The sequence below is a fragment of the Drosophila novamexicana genome, unplaced genomic scaffold (genome assembly GCF_003285875.2).
Source record: "Drosophila novamexicana strain 15010-1031.04,08,12 unplaced genomic scaffold, DnovRS2.1 tig00000137-arrow-arrow-pilon, whole genome shotgun sequence".
NCBI lineage: Eukaryota > Metazoa > Arthropoda > Insecta > Diptera > Drosophilidae > Drosophila > Drosophila novamexicana.
Genome location: NW_020824777.1, coordinates 612231 through 625920, shown reverse-complemented (window position 1 = coordinate 625920; position 13690 = coordinate 612231). Strand labels below are relative to the sequence as shown.

The following is a 13690-nucleotide window of genomic DNA, read 5'->3' as shown; positions in this document are numbered from 1 at the left end:
TCTTTTGGTATTTATTGACGCGTTCTTTTTGTCAAGGTAAAGGAGCACTCGAACCTGTTAGAGTATATTTCACACTGTTTGACTGTATAATTGATTGATTTTGACATTAAATCGCTTATATGCATTGATGCACATTCCTACTACAAGGTGTTCCATGTTTGCCGTTCGCCTAAAACTACAAGAGTGTGACCAGCGTTAAAAGCTTATCGTTATCGCTAACACTCTGAACGCTCTGTTATAATCTGCTGTACGATCAGACCGCTTAGAATTTGTCTGGCTACACGACAGCCATGACAAGGGCAATTCTGGCTGTTGGGCAAATGCTGCAGTGTTGGTGGACTCTGCAGGCGACGTTTCATTTCCATCAGCCGCTTTTTATCAGTACGTGACTTGCAGTAGACAACGCTGTAGATGATAATGCCTGACAGTGTTGCCAGATTAGTGAAATTAACAGTTGGTTATTTCGAAAATTGAAACCCACCTCCACCAACGATGAGTACGTGCAACAGCAGAGCCACAAAGGCCACCCTCATCAATGGATCCACAGGAATATAAATGCTATTTTTATCGTTAATGTCGCTAATAATTCTATAGCCACTCGAATTCGTTGTTGCATTATCGTCCTCCTCCACTGATTGTGACTCCGTTTGCCAATAATCGTCTGCAACAAACAAATTGAAATAAATTTAACTTCCAGGCAGCTGACCAAGTTTTTCAACTTGCCTGTAAAGTTGCTCGCTTCAAAGAGTTGGGGATAACCAATGAGCAGCAGCAGTAGCAACAGCAACTTTTCCACATTTTTACTTTGTGCCGCCTTCATATTTACTGTATTGTACTTTCTTTGGCTTATGCGAACAAACTAAAGCTACCAGCAGCAAACACTTTGGCATGAAGTCTTCGCTAAGCTTCATTTAAATGGGAAAACAGCTGTGGGGGAAGGTACGAACATTTAGATTGGTCGTTACAAGATATAAACATCAAGTGCAGATATGATAAGCACTTTGTGAAACGGTTTCGCAAGATTTTACGACAACAGACATTTCTGGGAGATAGTCCGTGCAGAGGTCTGAATTATTGTTTTATATAAAAATTTATATAAATAAATTAGCATGTACTTTTACAAAATCTTACATGCACACACGCAATTTTTTGATGATAGACAAATTAAAATAACATTTACATAAAAAACTACATACATATATACATACATATATACAAACATATATACATACATATATGCATACATATACACATACATTATTTACATATGTACATGCACATATATAAACATACGCATGTATATACATACATACATACACTCATACATAAAAGCATAGATACACACATATACATAGATACACACATTTACATATGCATACACACGAACCTACATACACGTTAACACATACATCAAGAAATACTTCCTTAAGGTTTAGAGATATTTTTCCACCCATTTCACACTTAAAAAATAATTTAGGTCTTTGTTTTAACCATGCTACTTTGAACCCCATTTGCACCCAACGGAGAAGATTTCCGGTAAATCGCCTTGCAAATAATATTTTACATAAATGTGTGAAAATTGGATTGAAGTTGATGGTATCAATAAAAAAAAATTGCAATCGATAGTTTTTTCGACCATTTGGTGAAATTATAACGTTTGATTCTAAAAATGAGATTGAATCCAACAACGCAACTAAAATAATTGCCAATTCTTCCCAAGCGCCCAATTTTCCACCCACAGAGTGGAGATTTTTTAGCCAGAACAAAGTGTAAAACGAACACATATATAGATGCTTATTTAAAAAAAGAATTTATGAAAGTAATTTCTTAAACGATTATACATAATTAAAGGCTTCAATTGTCGTCGATTTGCTTAGAGCTATTACAATATTTTATTTATAGTAAATTGTAAACTAAATTACTTGGCATTCGAGTCAACATTCCGTTGCATTCAGACAATCCTCCAGGCAGAGCACATTCCTCGCCTGGCAGCAGCCACGGCACAGGCAATCCACGGCACCGGGCGTATGCAGAAAGGTCACCTCCACGACACGGGCCGTTTCGGCGGGTAGTGCTGGCCACACAATACTCTGCGTGCGCGGAGCATAGGCGTCCAGGCTCGCAGCTTTGCGACGCGCTCTGCGGCAACAGCTGCAGCAAAGACATCCTTTTTTAAAAAATGGCAACCAGTCAGAATCGTCTCAGCCAATGCCGAGCACCAAAACTTACCCAGACAGCCGAGCAGCGTTAACGACAGCGTGCATAGACCGGTCAGAAAGAGTATTCTGTGACTGTAGTAGGCAGCATTTAGCGTGGGCATAGTCAGTGCAAGGTTCTGGCTCGGACTCCCACCTATATAGCGGGACTCGCACATCGCTTGACAGACTATGATTAATAATGCCCAAGTAATGGAAATGCATCGTGTGCGCTCGCCCAAATCCATTTCGTTAATGACTAAAACGACTTGGCAACTGCTGCAATTCGAATGCACTTCTTCTGGTTCTGGTTGGGGCTACTCGCAGAAATCGCCCGGCACCCTAAAGGCAAAAAAAAAAAAAGAAACAAAACAGTTGTGCGAGGCAAAGCGACGTCGCAGCCAGTCGACAGCCAGAAACAGTTAATGCCAACAGCTTTCATTGAGTTTAATAATAAAAGTAAATGCTTTAAGCAGAGAACAAGTGCAAAAGCCAGAAAGGCGTGCAGCCATACTAACCATGCAACACAGAGATGGGACAGCTCGAAGAAAAGTTTGTGGCCATTCATTTTCTAGATTTCTGGTCCAATGTCGACTTCGTTTTTGTTCGGGTGCGAGACCCGAAATCATAAAAAAGAGTGGCTCGTGTCAGACGCATCCCAATAAGAGAATTTTTTTTGAACCCATATGAACAAATTTTGGTCTGACCAACCTTTAGCTCAAAACATGACCAAAATTGCGCCAAGCACCAAAAACACTTGAATTTTGAACAAGTTAATCTAGTTTAAAAGTTTGACGATTTACCAAACTCTTTGGCCTGACTTACTGATTGACTGACTAACTAACTTACTGACTGACTGATTGATTTGTGATCTGCAAGAACTAAGAAGCTTAAATTTTTACTGTAGACGTGGTTTTTATGAAATTCCAACACATTTTTTGTTACAATCTGATCGGCTTCAAACTCATTTCCAAAGATCTTTGTTCAAATTCATTTAAGAGGTATTTCTCAGTTTTTGGAAAATCCATTCCTACTTGGTATAATGGGCAGTCAACAATTTGCCAAGGCTTTTTATGAATATTCATTTGAGATGAGTTTCACACTTTTCGCAATCCTAGGAATCGGTTGTCTTTAAAAGACCTCTCTGTCTTAAGGCTTCAGGCTGCCTGAAAATCATGACCACTCAAATAAGCAAAATTGAAAGACCAGCAAGAGCATTTCGAATCCAAATTGTTGCCGCGTGCCAAGTTCGATGTCATGAAATTCAAGCTGTACAAGGGCCAGGCCGTTTTTCCGGGCTTTGTTTGAATTGCCAATATTTCATGTATGTGTATTTTGGTTGCCATAAAACGTGCCAATGTTGGCAAAATGTTTCACAGACAATGGAGAATTGTTCATTGAAATTTATACAAGAGCTTGTATCGATGAATTGTGGCAGCCTTTCAGGCGCCAAGCCATATACAAGTGTTGATTTGCCTGACGTGGGCCTGAAGTTTTTGGCATGTGGATAATGTTATTATAAACGAACGTGTCTGAGCGCCGGGATAACTCAATTGTAAGAAGAGAGCACGCCAAAAAGGCTGTGCGAAGAAATCATTGCTACCTTTCATTTTATATGGGTGTTATACCTGCAGGCACATATATATTTTGTATTTCTGTTGTATCTGCAGCTGGTCATCATTCATGCTGTCATATTTAAAAACGGGCCAAGCCACGCGTCGCCGCCCGCTGTCGCTGGCTGTTAAATCAGAGCGCGCGCACTCGTCATAAACCAAATAAGCAGTTGAGAAATTACATTTAAATTGCAAATTTAAAGCAAAGAAAAAACATATGCACACACACTTACACACACTGCGCTCGTCTACCAAAATTTATGCGCAAGGTAAAAAAATAATAAAATAAAGAAAAATCAAAACAAAAAAAAAACAAAAGAACAGAAAAAAGCGTCAAAACAGCGCGCTCAAAAACTTTTGATAAAAACATTAATTCACTTAGTAAGTGTCCCGATTCTGGGCGCCACTTTTTCCTGGTCGTGTTGTTGTTGTTGTTGTTGTTATTTTCATATTTTCTTGCCTTAAGCTTTTGAAATTCAAATGAAATGCATTTTGTGTTCAAGGCAAGGCGTTTGCAAGTTTTCAGTCGGCGCCATTAAAAACTGGCGACAAATTGAGCGGATTAAATGGAAATGCAATTTGAGTTCCCTTTTCTTTTTTTGTGCAGGGGTGGGTGGAAATAATATGCAAATGTCAGCAACATTTACCAGCAAATCGATGCAGTCCTTTGACAAAAAAAAAACTATATATTTAGTGTAAGAATAGATTTGCCTTGACAACAATTTCCCATTTTATTTGTAATTAACAAAAAAAAATTGTCTTTAGAGTAAAATGTATTTTCATTTTATCTATAAATTCATCTATCGATACAACAACAACTTATTTATGTTAATTTCTTAGTCTTCTTTTTTATGTAAACAGTGTTACCATATGTATTATGCAAAACAAGGTGGCAGCACTGTTAACTGTGAAATAAAATTGTAAAAGACCCCTCAAATCAACTTGAACAAGGATCTTTGAAAACGAGTTTGCAGCTGATCGGATGGTAAACAAAAAAGTTTTATACAAACATTTTTCACGATTTTTCCACAGATGCGAGTGGAATTTCCCGAAACCCCTCTTGAAAATTTCAGCTCTTACGATTTGGGCTATGCATTATCAGTCAGTCAGTCAGGACAAAAAGTTATAAATATATATATCTGAAAGATTGATTTTACTTTAGAGTTCTATTATATAACAAAACCACAAAGGGGAATGCAAAGTATCTGCTCGTCCTGCCTTATCATCCAACCTAATATTTGCTATATTCAATTCAGAATCATCTGACTTTCACTTAAATTTCTTAAATGCTTAAGAGAGAGAGGCCTTATGCTTGTAGCTTCCGTTTAGTTCAATAGTACTTACAACTTGAGGTCTGTGAAAACGCGCGGTTGATTTGACTCGTTAAGTTGTTCGCTTAAAAAATATATTTTTGAGCATCTTTTTAGCATTCAATCAGAAAAAATGGCGCATTTCGAATTCATAAAAATCAAGTGAAATGCCACTTTACGCGCATTTTGATTGAGATTTAGCGCTGAATCTGCGATTACCCATAACGACAAGGACTAAACCCGGCGGACAAGGACATCGCTGGCGTCTTGCCACAGTCCTATGAATATTTTATGTAGTCGTGCAAGAAGAGAGAGACAAAGACAAAGACAGATAGAGTGAGAGAGAAAGACAAGCTGAAGTGAAAATCATTGGAGTTTGCCAAAGATTGAATACACTTGTAAGATATAGATTGCTATACGAACTGTCAGAAATAAGAAATATATATTAATAATATCCGAGCCAGTTGAATACTTGAATGTACAGCCAAGTAGCCAAAGCTATTTCCAGAATATCCAAGTCTACTCTTTGTTTTTAGCATATTCGAAGCTTTAAATTGTTGAGAATTACAACTACAAACGAAAACATGGCAAAATAAACAATTATATGTGCTTCTTTTCCCAAAGCATATGCAGCATGATACGAAGAACATTTTATAACCCCTATCGATTCTTATATTGTTATACCTTCTGGCTTTATGGCATATTGTCCGTGACAGTTGCAATACATTTGGCAAGGGTATCATAAATGACAAACGATGCGAAGCAAAAGCAAAACGAAAAAGTTACTGACTAACAAAAGAAAAAACAGCAAAACGCAGCTAGTCGTGAAATTTGTTTGTTGTGCTGGATCTCGGCAGCTCCAACCTTCTACCAAATGACCCCATAAACCCATTTACAAATTCCGGACAGGTGAATTTCAGGCGAATTCGTAACTGGAATTCGCATCGAACCTAATTTGCTTGCGTTGACGATGGTCTCTCTTCGGGGAATGCTGCGGACCTCAGCTCGGGTGTTGACAGTTTTTCAGTTTTATCATTTATTTATTTTTTTTTATTATTTTACAGCTGCAACAGGCCAATAAATAATAGAAGAAGAAGAGCTGAAAAAAATTGTCAGCAGTTTGCTTTACGTGATGATTTTTCAATGCTGGCTGTTGCTGCAGAATCAAAAAAAAATAGCCCCATTGCAAATGCACGAGTATGCACGACAGTCCAAAGGTCGAGGCTGTTGTCCTTATTTGTTCATTGTATGCAACCTTCGTAGGATCAAGTTCAAGCGTTTCAAGTCTACCCCGGCCTGCCCACTTTGCTGCGCCCATTTCTCACTGACTGATGACCACTTAAAAATTGCCGAGAATTGTGCAACAAAAAAAATGGCACGACTGAAGGCGACAAACGATTATAATCATGATGCTGATGATAATGATGATGATGATGATGATGATAATGTTGAGAATATTTCTGATGAAGTTCTCTTGTGCTACCATTTTAAATGATGGCACACTTTTGACTTGTGCATTAAAATGTCAGAAAGCATGCAAACGCCAAACTTTTACAAGTAGCACAAAGAAAACTGAAATGCAAATACGCAAACTATTAAATTTCATTGGTATATGTCTAAGTATGCATGCAAAGACTCTGCTACTATACAAGCAAGTATTAAGTGGAAAGAGACTGAATTAAATATGAATATATCAGATAACAATTGAATAGAATCAACTAAAAATAGAAAATATAATTACTCGATGCCTTATGAAATGAAATCCTTAGCTACTTTGTGCACAATTCCTTGAATTGAAAACTTTGTCTTTCACTTTGATGCACAGGAAAATCTTAGTTACGATGCCGATAATTGCCACCAAGCGATGCTAATTTATTTGAGTATTTTCCCACAAAAGTGAAAAATTCGGGGAAAATGTACCCAAAAAACAATTTTCCACTTCATTCAATTCAATTCAATTCAATTCCCGCAAAAACGTCAAATACGATGAAAACTCATGTCAAAAACAATTTAATTAAAAATCTGTTAAGATAAACATAAAAAAGCACACAATAAATAAAAATAATCTTATTTAATGCTTTATTGATCATATTCGAAAATCTCAAAAAAGCTAAAACACTGACAAACAGCTTATAATTCGCAAGTTGTTTAAGCACGAATTAACTATCGCAGCAGTTTTTTAGGCAGCTTTTCTTAACTTACAAATCGTATTCTCATTTAAAACAACTAAGAACATTAAAGTACAAGAAATATTAACCCATTTTTGTTCTTTTGCCACAGCAATAAATGGTATAATATTTGTTCCCATTCCCAAGGGTATGCAAAAATGTTCAAACGGGAAACGCCTACAGAAAATGTCGACCCTGGAGCTGGGCAATGCGTTTCGTTCCATGCGCTTGCACATTGCAGCCCAAGGTCAATGGCTGTGCGCCTGTGTGTAAACAAGCGAGAGCTACAGCAACAACAACGACAACAACCATAATGAAAAGCGCTCGACAACATTTTCACACTCGAATTGACCAAACAAAACGAAACGAGCAGCAAGCAGCCAAAGCACCTCACAAAACAACAACAGCAACAAAATAGCCCCAACCACAGATTCAGTTTTACTCTCGTGCGGGTACCTCATGTCGTATACGTAACACTTAATTGCTACTTTGGGGTTTTTCACACAGCAAACACACAGACACACAGGCATGTGTGCACACATAGACATGCCGCTGCACATTAATTATATGGTATATGCGGCATGATTCAGCACTTAAAGAAGTTTCTGCAAGTCTTGCTGGCAACTCTTCTAGCGGCCAACATCTGGCAACGCTGAAAAATGATGGCAAGGTGCCTGCTATAAACTTTTACAACAGTTCGTCATTCCGTGTGCCGAGTGCGTGCGTGTGTGTGAGTGTGTGTTTGGGTGTGCATTTGATGTTTGTGTTGGCAACAATACAATTTGAAGGACTATAGAAAGTAGCTGTTATGAGCGATTGTTTTTGGGGAGAAAGCTATTCCTTTGGCTTACATTAGGGGCATTCCCTTCCAACTGCTTTAACTTGTAAATGTCATTTACAGTTGAGCATTATAAGCATGATTATTAAAGACCCCTTTTTATTTAGAGCTTCGATTTGAATTTGAGCTTTAGAACAATTGAAAAGTGTGCAAATAATATAGAACAAAACATATTTGGGGAAAAAGGTTGCTCAGGCCCTCAATGCTCGAGAAATGCTTAAGAATTGCTGTCATTTATATTTAATTGAGAACATGAAAAACCCTTCAGCACTTTTGCCCGTATTTTAACCCTAAACGTTTTGCTGGCCTAGTAATATTTTATTTTCACAAGAATTTCTTTCAAACGAGCAAAACCATTAGCTAACTTAGCTCTCAACTTATTTAATTAGGTTAATTTTGCATTTGTAACGAGCATCGCCGCACACGAAGGGCAATTTATGAATTTTCTTTCCAGAAAATAAAAAAAGAAAAATGATGTACATATAATTATGCCACTTTAGTGAGGATAATTTAATTTGGTCAAGAAATGTGCAATGTTTTAATGTAGGGCAGCATGATGGAGCAAATAAATGTGGCCAAAAATAAATTTTATTCCTTTGTGAAAAAAAAGCCCGTTAAACGAATCATCAGTTTTCATATATAATATTTAAAGCTTGATTAACTTTTCTTCTGATGGTGTTATTAAGCCCATTTTAATCTAAACATCAAGAAAATAACCTTTTCGATACGATTTCGCATATATATATTAAGAAGTCATGACAAACTTATAATACCCTCTGCAAGCTTATGAAAAGTGTATTTAAACTTCGACTTGCGAAAGCAAAGTTTTGCAGTCTTAGTTTTATGAGCCGTCTTTGCAGTTGCGCAATACTTTGAAAACAAATTCGCTCGAAAAAGTTTCGTTCCATAGACTAGAACAAGAAAATTTTCCATAAGCAACAAGAAACACAACAACTTTTTGTAGATTTCGCAAATTCGTTTAAATTTTAATCGAATTTTTCGTAACTTCACACTTTAATATCAGCGCGTAAGTCAATAAAAACTCGTTTAAATCCTGCGCTATTACAAACTCTTAATGCCATTTTAACTGGCTGTTAACAACTTAATAGCTATACTAATGCCTCACCCCGTCAATGTGCCACAAACCCATTTGCACCGGCAGCCATTTAAACTATTTGCAACAAATGCCGACGCCGTTGCCGCACAATTTGAACAAAGCCAAACGATTGTCATTGTCATTGTTGTTGTTGTTGTGTTGTCTCTCATTGTGTGTGTACGCATGTGTGTGTGTGTGTTTTGGTGGAATCCAAAGCTGGGGTCTGACTGTGAAGCATATAGCTCCATATATTCGTTAGCTGGCGGCAAGCATTGGAATCATTAAAAACTATTTGCTAAGCAAATGCCACAGCACAAAAGCCGCAGCCGCAGCCGCAGCCTCGAACCCAGTTTCTAGACCCAGTCCCAACAGAGCGCGAATAACAGCAACAAAAATTAAAGAAAGCGTAACAAATACAGATACAGCAACAATGTGGTTAAAAGCCAGAATAAGTTAAAATGCCAAAACTATGTTTTCCAACAATCAGAAAAAAAAAACAACAGCAAAAACATAGTAGCAAAAAAAAACACGAATTTTTACAAAGCAAAAAATGGCCAAAAAACAATTGGTACATATTTTATTGTTCTAATTTATTCGTAAGCTATGCTAAATTGAGCTGGAATGCACTAAAACACTACTATGTTATACCATTTTACAAAAATCAACCAGACTATACTTATGTGTGCACTTCTCCTTACTATACTATACAGTGTAACTCTCTTGAGCGGGCAGCGTCAGGTAGCTTTTGAAAAATCAAACGAAGAGTGCGTCTAAAAGAGGAGTAATAAGTATGCCCTGCTTCCTAATGATTTCAGAGAGAATGTCAGCTTTAAAAAATGTTCCGACCTATAAAAGTAGTACGTTAGGAGACTTTTCACTGCACATATAATTCTTCGGCATCCATATTTTAAAGTTTCATGCTTCTTTATAATATTAACTGCATTATATTATTCTACTCTATATCTATACCACCCTAAACGAATTTCCTGTACATTACCATACTATACTATACCATACTATACCAAACTATACTATACCACACTACACCATAATATACTATACCATACTATACTGTACCATACTATAATATACTATACCATATTATACTTTACTATACTATACTATACTTTACTATACTATTCTATACTATACAATACTATAATTAGTATATTATACTATATACTTTATTATACTATTTAATACCCATGTAGATTGTATACATATATATATATAATTTTATGTTTAATGCATAGACGAAGACATCTACGACCCCATTATGTATCTATATTAAAGATCAGCATCTATAGCCGAGTTTATATAGCCCTGTTTATCTGTCCGTCGGTCCGTCTTTTCATAGGTCCGTTTGTCTGTTGCAGGATACCTGCCTTACACAATCTCGTCATATGGAAGATTCACTATGCTTCCTACATATATGCAAAATCTTATGAAAATCGGGCAACTCTATCATATAGCTGTCATAGGAACGATAATCAAGTGAACTGGCTGAAATGTTTGTTTCCTTACCTAAACAGCAAATTCCGCTGTCTGACCTCATAAGCCATATGCAGTAGCGACCGCATCCATTAACCTGGCCAACTAACCCTAGCCCCAACGCCAGCAGCAACAGACATAAAAGCATTCACACCCACACACTTAAGTGCACATTTGGCTGCCTAATTATGAAAGTTGTCAACAAATTGCCAACACACAAGAGCAACAGCCACAAAGGCCACATTCAAGCCCAAATGCAAAAATGGCGCATAAAAACGTGACCAAGAACTGAGCACTGGGTGTCGGTCGGATCATACATGGCGCATCGTTTATGAGAGCTCAGCTCATTGCATCTCATCTAACAGTTAACAGCACATAATGTTATGGGCCAACACAAACACGCAAGACTCTCTGTGTATGTGTGTGTGTGTGTGTGAGCTGACGGCCTCAAGTGTCATTGACGACACGTCATTTTCTCAAGCATTCATTAATCAGAAAATGCTTGGCAAAAATTGGTCAAAGCGAATTGGATCAAGCATTTCCAGCTAGTTGGGAGAAAACAGTTTTATTTATAAACAGAAATATTAAATTTCAATGTCGCGCCGCAAAATGTTGATTTTATAATTCTCAACCAATTTTTCCGTATTTAAAGGTCAAATAGTTTGTTTGTCAAGTTGTCAAATTTGCACAACATATTGCAGTTTTATGGAATTAATATGCTTGAATTATGTTAAGATCTAGACAGAGATAGAATTTACAATCTTCCTATCTTAAATTAAACTTAATATTGCTTTAAAAAATTATTAAAATTTGTATGCATACAAAATATTACAGAAAAATTACCAAAATTGAATATCTATTAAAAATGCATCGTATAAAAAATATTTTGGAAAAATTATAAACATAATCAAATAAATAAACAAGTCTTTCAGATTATATAAGAAAAATGAAGAAAAATATTTAAATAAACAAAAATAATCTAAGAATTGTAAGCATTAAAGAATTGCAATAGTTTCGGCTAATTGGTAATGCAAACAAGATTCTTGCTTCATTCAATATTTTGCTGTACTTTACGCAACATATGTTGCATTTGACGTTATCGGTAGCACCGAGGGTTACTCAGTTGGTCGCGTTCGATATTATCGGCCACGCCGATATCTTTTTGTCATATGGTCGGAGTATGCGGGGTGAAGCTGGGCCCACGGCGGAGCCCAAAATTTTGAAGGGTGGCAACGCCAGACATGCGATCCACGGCGCCAAAAGCGACGATTGCTATTGGCCGCCCGGTTCGCTCTTAAAGGGAATACGAGGAGAGTGGATCGCATGCCCTTGGATATGCCCTTGGCCTTCATTTGGGCCGTTGACCCAAAAAAATGCAGCTGTGCAGATGAGCAGCAACGGTGCCCGCCTCGCAAATGTATGCGTGTGCCGAAATTCGGCACCGATGGTGTGGCTGCCAAAAATGTCGAGGAGTTCGATTTGTTCAGCGGTTAACGGCGGGCGTGCCAGCTCGAAGTGAGCAAAAAAAGTTGGGCATTGCATTTCTGCTCGACAGAGTAAAATTTTTTTCCCTTCTGAAAATTTAAGCCGGCACATAATACCAGTGGCTTAACAGACGAATAAAAGTCTTGTTTTTGTGTTCTTTTTTCGCCATTTAATAAAAATATATAAGTCAAACCACTCGAGTCGCAAAAAAAATATAATAAAAAAATTAAAAGAGACTTAAAAACTTAAGTGCGACGAGAGAGGACCCAAATAAGCCAAAAATTAACGGCTTCGGCACCAAGGAGACCAGCTCGCGCACCAGAGAGGCCCACGAAATATTCAAGGCCAGGATTCAGTGCAGCGGCGCAAACCAGCCATATCCGCGACGCCGCCAGCAAGCGTCGGCGCAAACGTGAAGGCGACGAGACGAGCCACCAACGACCGGGCTCCAACAACGAAGAAGCGGCCACAGGCGAGACCCCGCCCACATCCACCGAGTGAGTCCGTTCCATTGTTTTGCCCATCCTCGTTCGAGCCCCTGGCAGAGTCAGAAGAAGACTCCTAATTGCACTCCCTGAAAAGGAGTAGATTTTTTTTATCGTTAAATTTGGTTAATTTGTATTTATAAAATATATTCATACATACATAGGCACTTACGCCGAGCTTCACTTTAGAGTGCGAACGGTGAGGAAAACTCCAACGGTGATGCATCTGCGCCTGTAAAATATAAAAATCTAAAAGTTACATTTGCGCGAACTATGCTCACATACTTACCTAATCTGAATTTTACGCATTTATATCGCCCCTTACCACCCCCCCAGAGAGCTCTTTAGGTAGGGTAAGGTAGAATTAAGCGATTTAATACATACAATACATAATATGTGGCATACCCAGCTTTGAGTAATTGTGTGGGCCATTGTTCCTAAATCGGCGCAACGATTGCCTCTAAATTGCCTCCTTGCGCGTTTCTTTTACGGCGACTCGCAATATCCTTGTGGTGTTTCGTCGCCTGTCCCATTCAGTGTTGTAGAAAAAAAAAATTTAAAAATATTAATTCTATAGGATAAGAGAAAAATTTAGGAATTAAGGCGCTTTGTCAATTAGTATAAATATATGCAGCAGTAATACGCACCTGTGAAGTTAATGAATTATCCGCTTGCATGAGATCCTAAACAGCTGCAAGATAAATGCCATAAGCAATGATTATGATTGTTATACATTTTAAGAAAACGCAACCAATTATACGCACCTATTGAAAGAAGTCATGTCCGGCTAAAATAATATTGCTGGGGAGAGTGGGCATTATGGCCGACACGGGCTAATATAGGCCATCTAGTGGCCAAAATGAGGGAGACGAGTGGAGGTGATCGTCTCATGGTAGGGCGGGTACGCTGGGTCCGGAACCGGGGCCCGATCTGGAAGAGTAAGGTGGATAAATAGTTTTTTTTTGTTAATTTATATTGAGTGTCTTACCTTTGTTGTTTACATTTTCAT

The 13690-nt window shown here is 37.8% G+C and overlaps 1 protein-coding gene and 1 long non-coding RNA gene across 5 annotated transcripts; both read right to left on the bottom strand.

Annotated features, from left to right (window-relative positions):
• Nucleotides 1-8: 8 nt before the first annotated feature.
• On the bottom strand, nt 9-2424 carry LOC115758179. The gene is made up of 5 exons (XM_030698720.1): nt 2230-2424; nt 1938-2151; nt 724-859; nt 482-661; nt 9-421 (listed from the first exon to the last, which is right to left on the bottom strand). Exons 1-5 carry the CDS (start codon nt 2418-2420, stop codon nt 216-218), a joined length of 927 nt encoding a protein of 308 aa, XP_030554580.1. The 5' UTR covers nt 2421-2424; the 3' UTR covers nt 9-215.
• A 10453-nt stretch (nt 2425-12877) lies between these two features.
• On the bottom strand, nt 12878-13690 carry LOC115758217. Of its 4 annotated transcripts, XR_004017413.1 has the most exons (6): nt 13670-13690; nt 13446-13611; nt 13329-13372; nt 13087-13252; nt 12971-13023; nt 12882-12913 (listed from the first exon to the last, which is right to left on the bottom strand). It is a non-coding gene; the product is annotated as an uncharacterized LOC115758217 (long non-coding RNA). The 4 variants fall into 4 exon arrangements; XR_004017411.1 differs by having other exon boundaries at nt 12878-12913; nt 12971-13252; XR_004017412.1 differs by having other exon boundaries at nt 12878-12913; nt 12971-13205.

What these genes read in the sequence shown, in the direction of transcription:
- LOC115758179 (XM_030698720.1), bottom strand. Translation starts at nt 2,420, where the DNA reads ATGCATTTCCATTACTTGGGCATTATTAATCATAGTCTGTCAAGCGAT. An exon ending in AACGCTGCTCGGCTGTCTGG is followed by an intron (nt 2,152 to 2,229) that starts GTAAGTTTTGGT and finishes TCTTTGCTGCAG; the next exon opens with CTGTTGCCGCAGAGCGCGTC. An exon ending in TGAAGCGAGCAACTTTACAG is followed by an intron (nt 662 to 723) that starts GCAAGTTGAAAA and finishes TGTTTGTTGCAG; the next exon opens with ACGATTATTGGCAAACGGAG.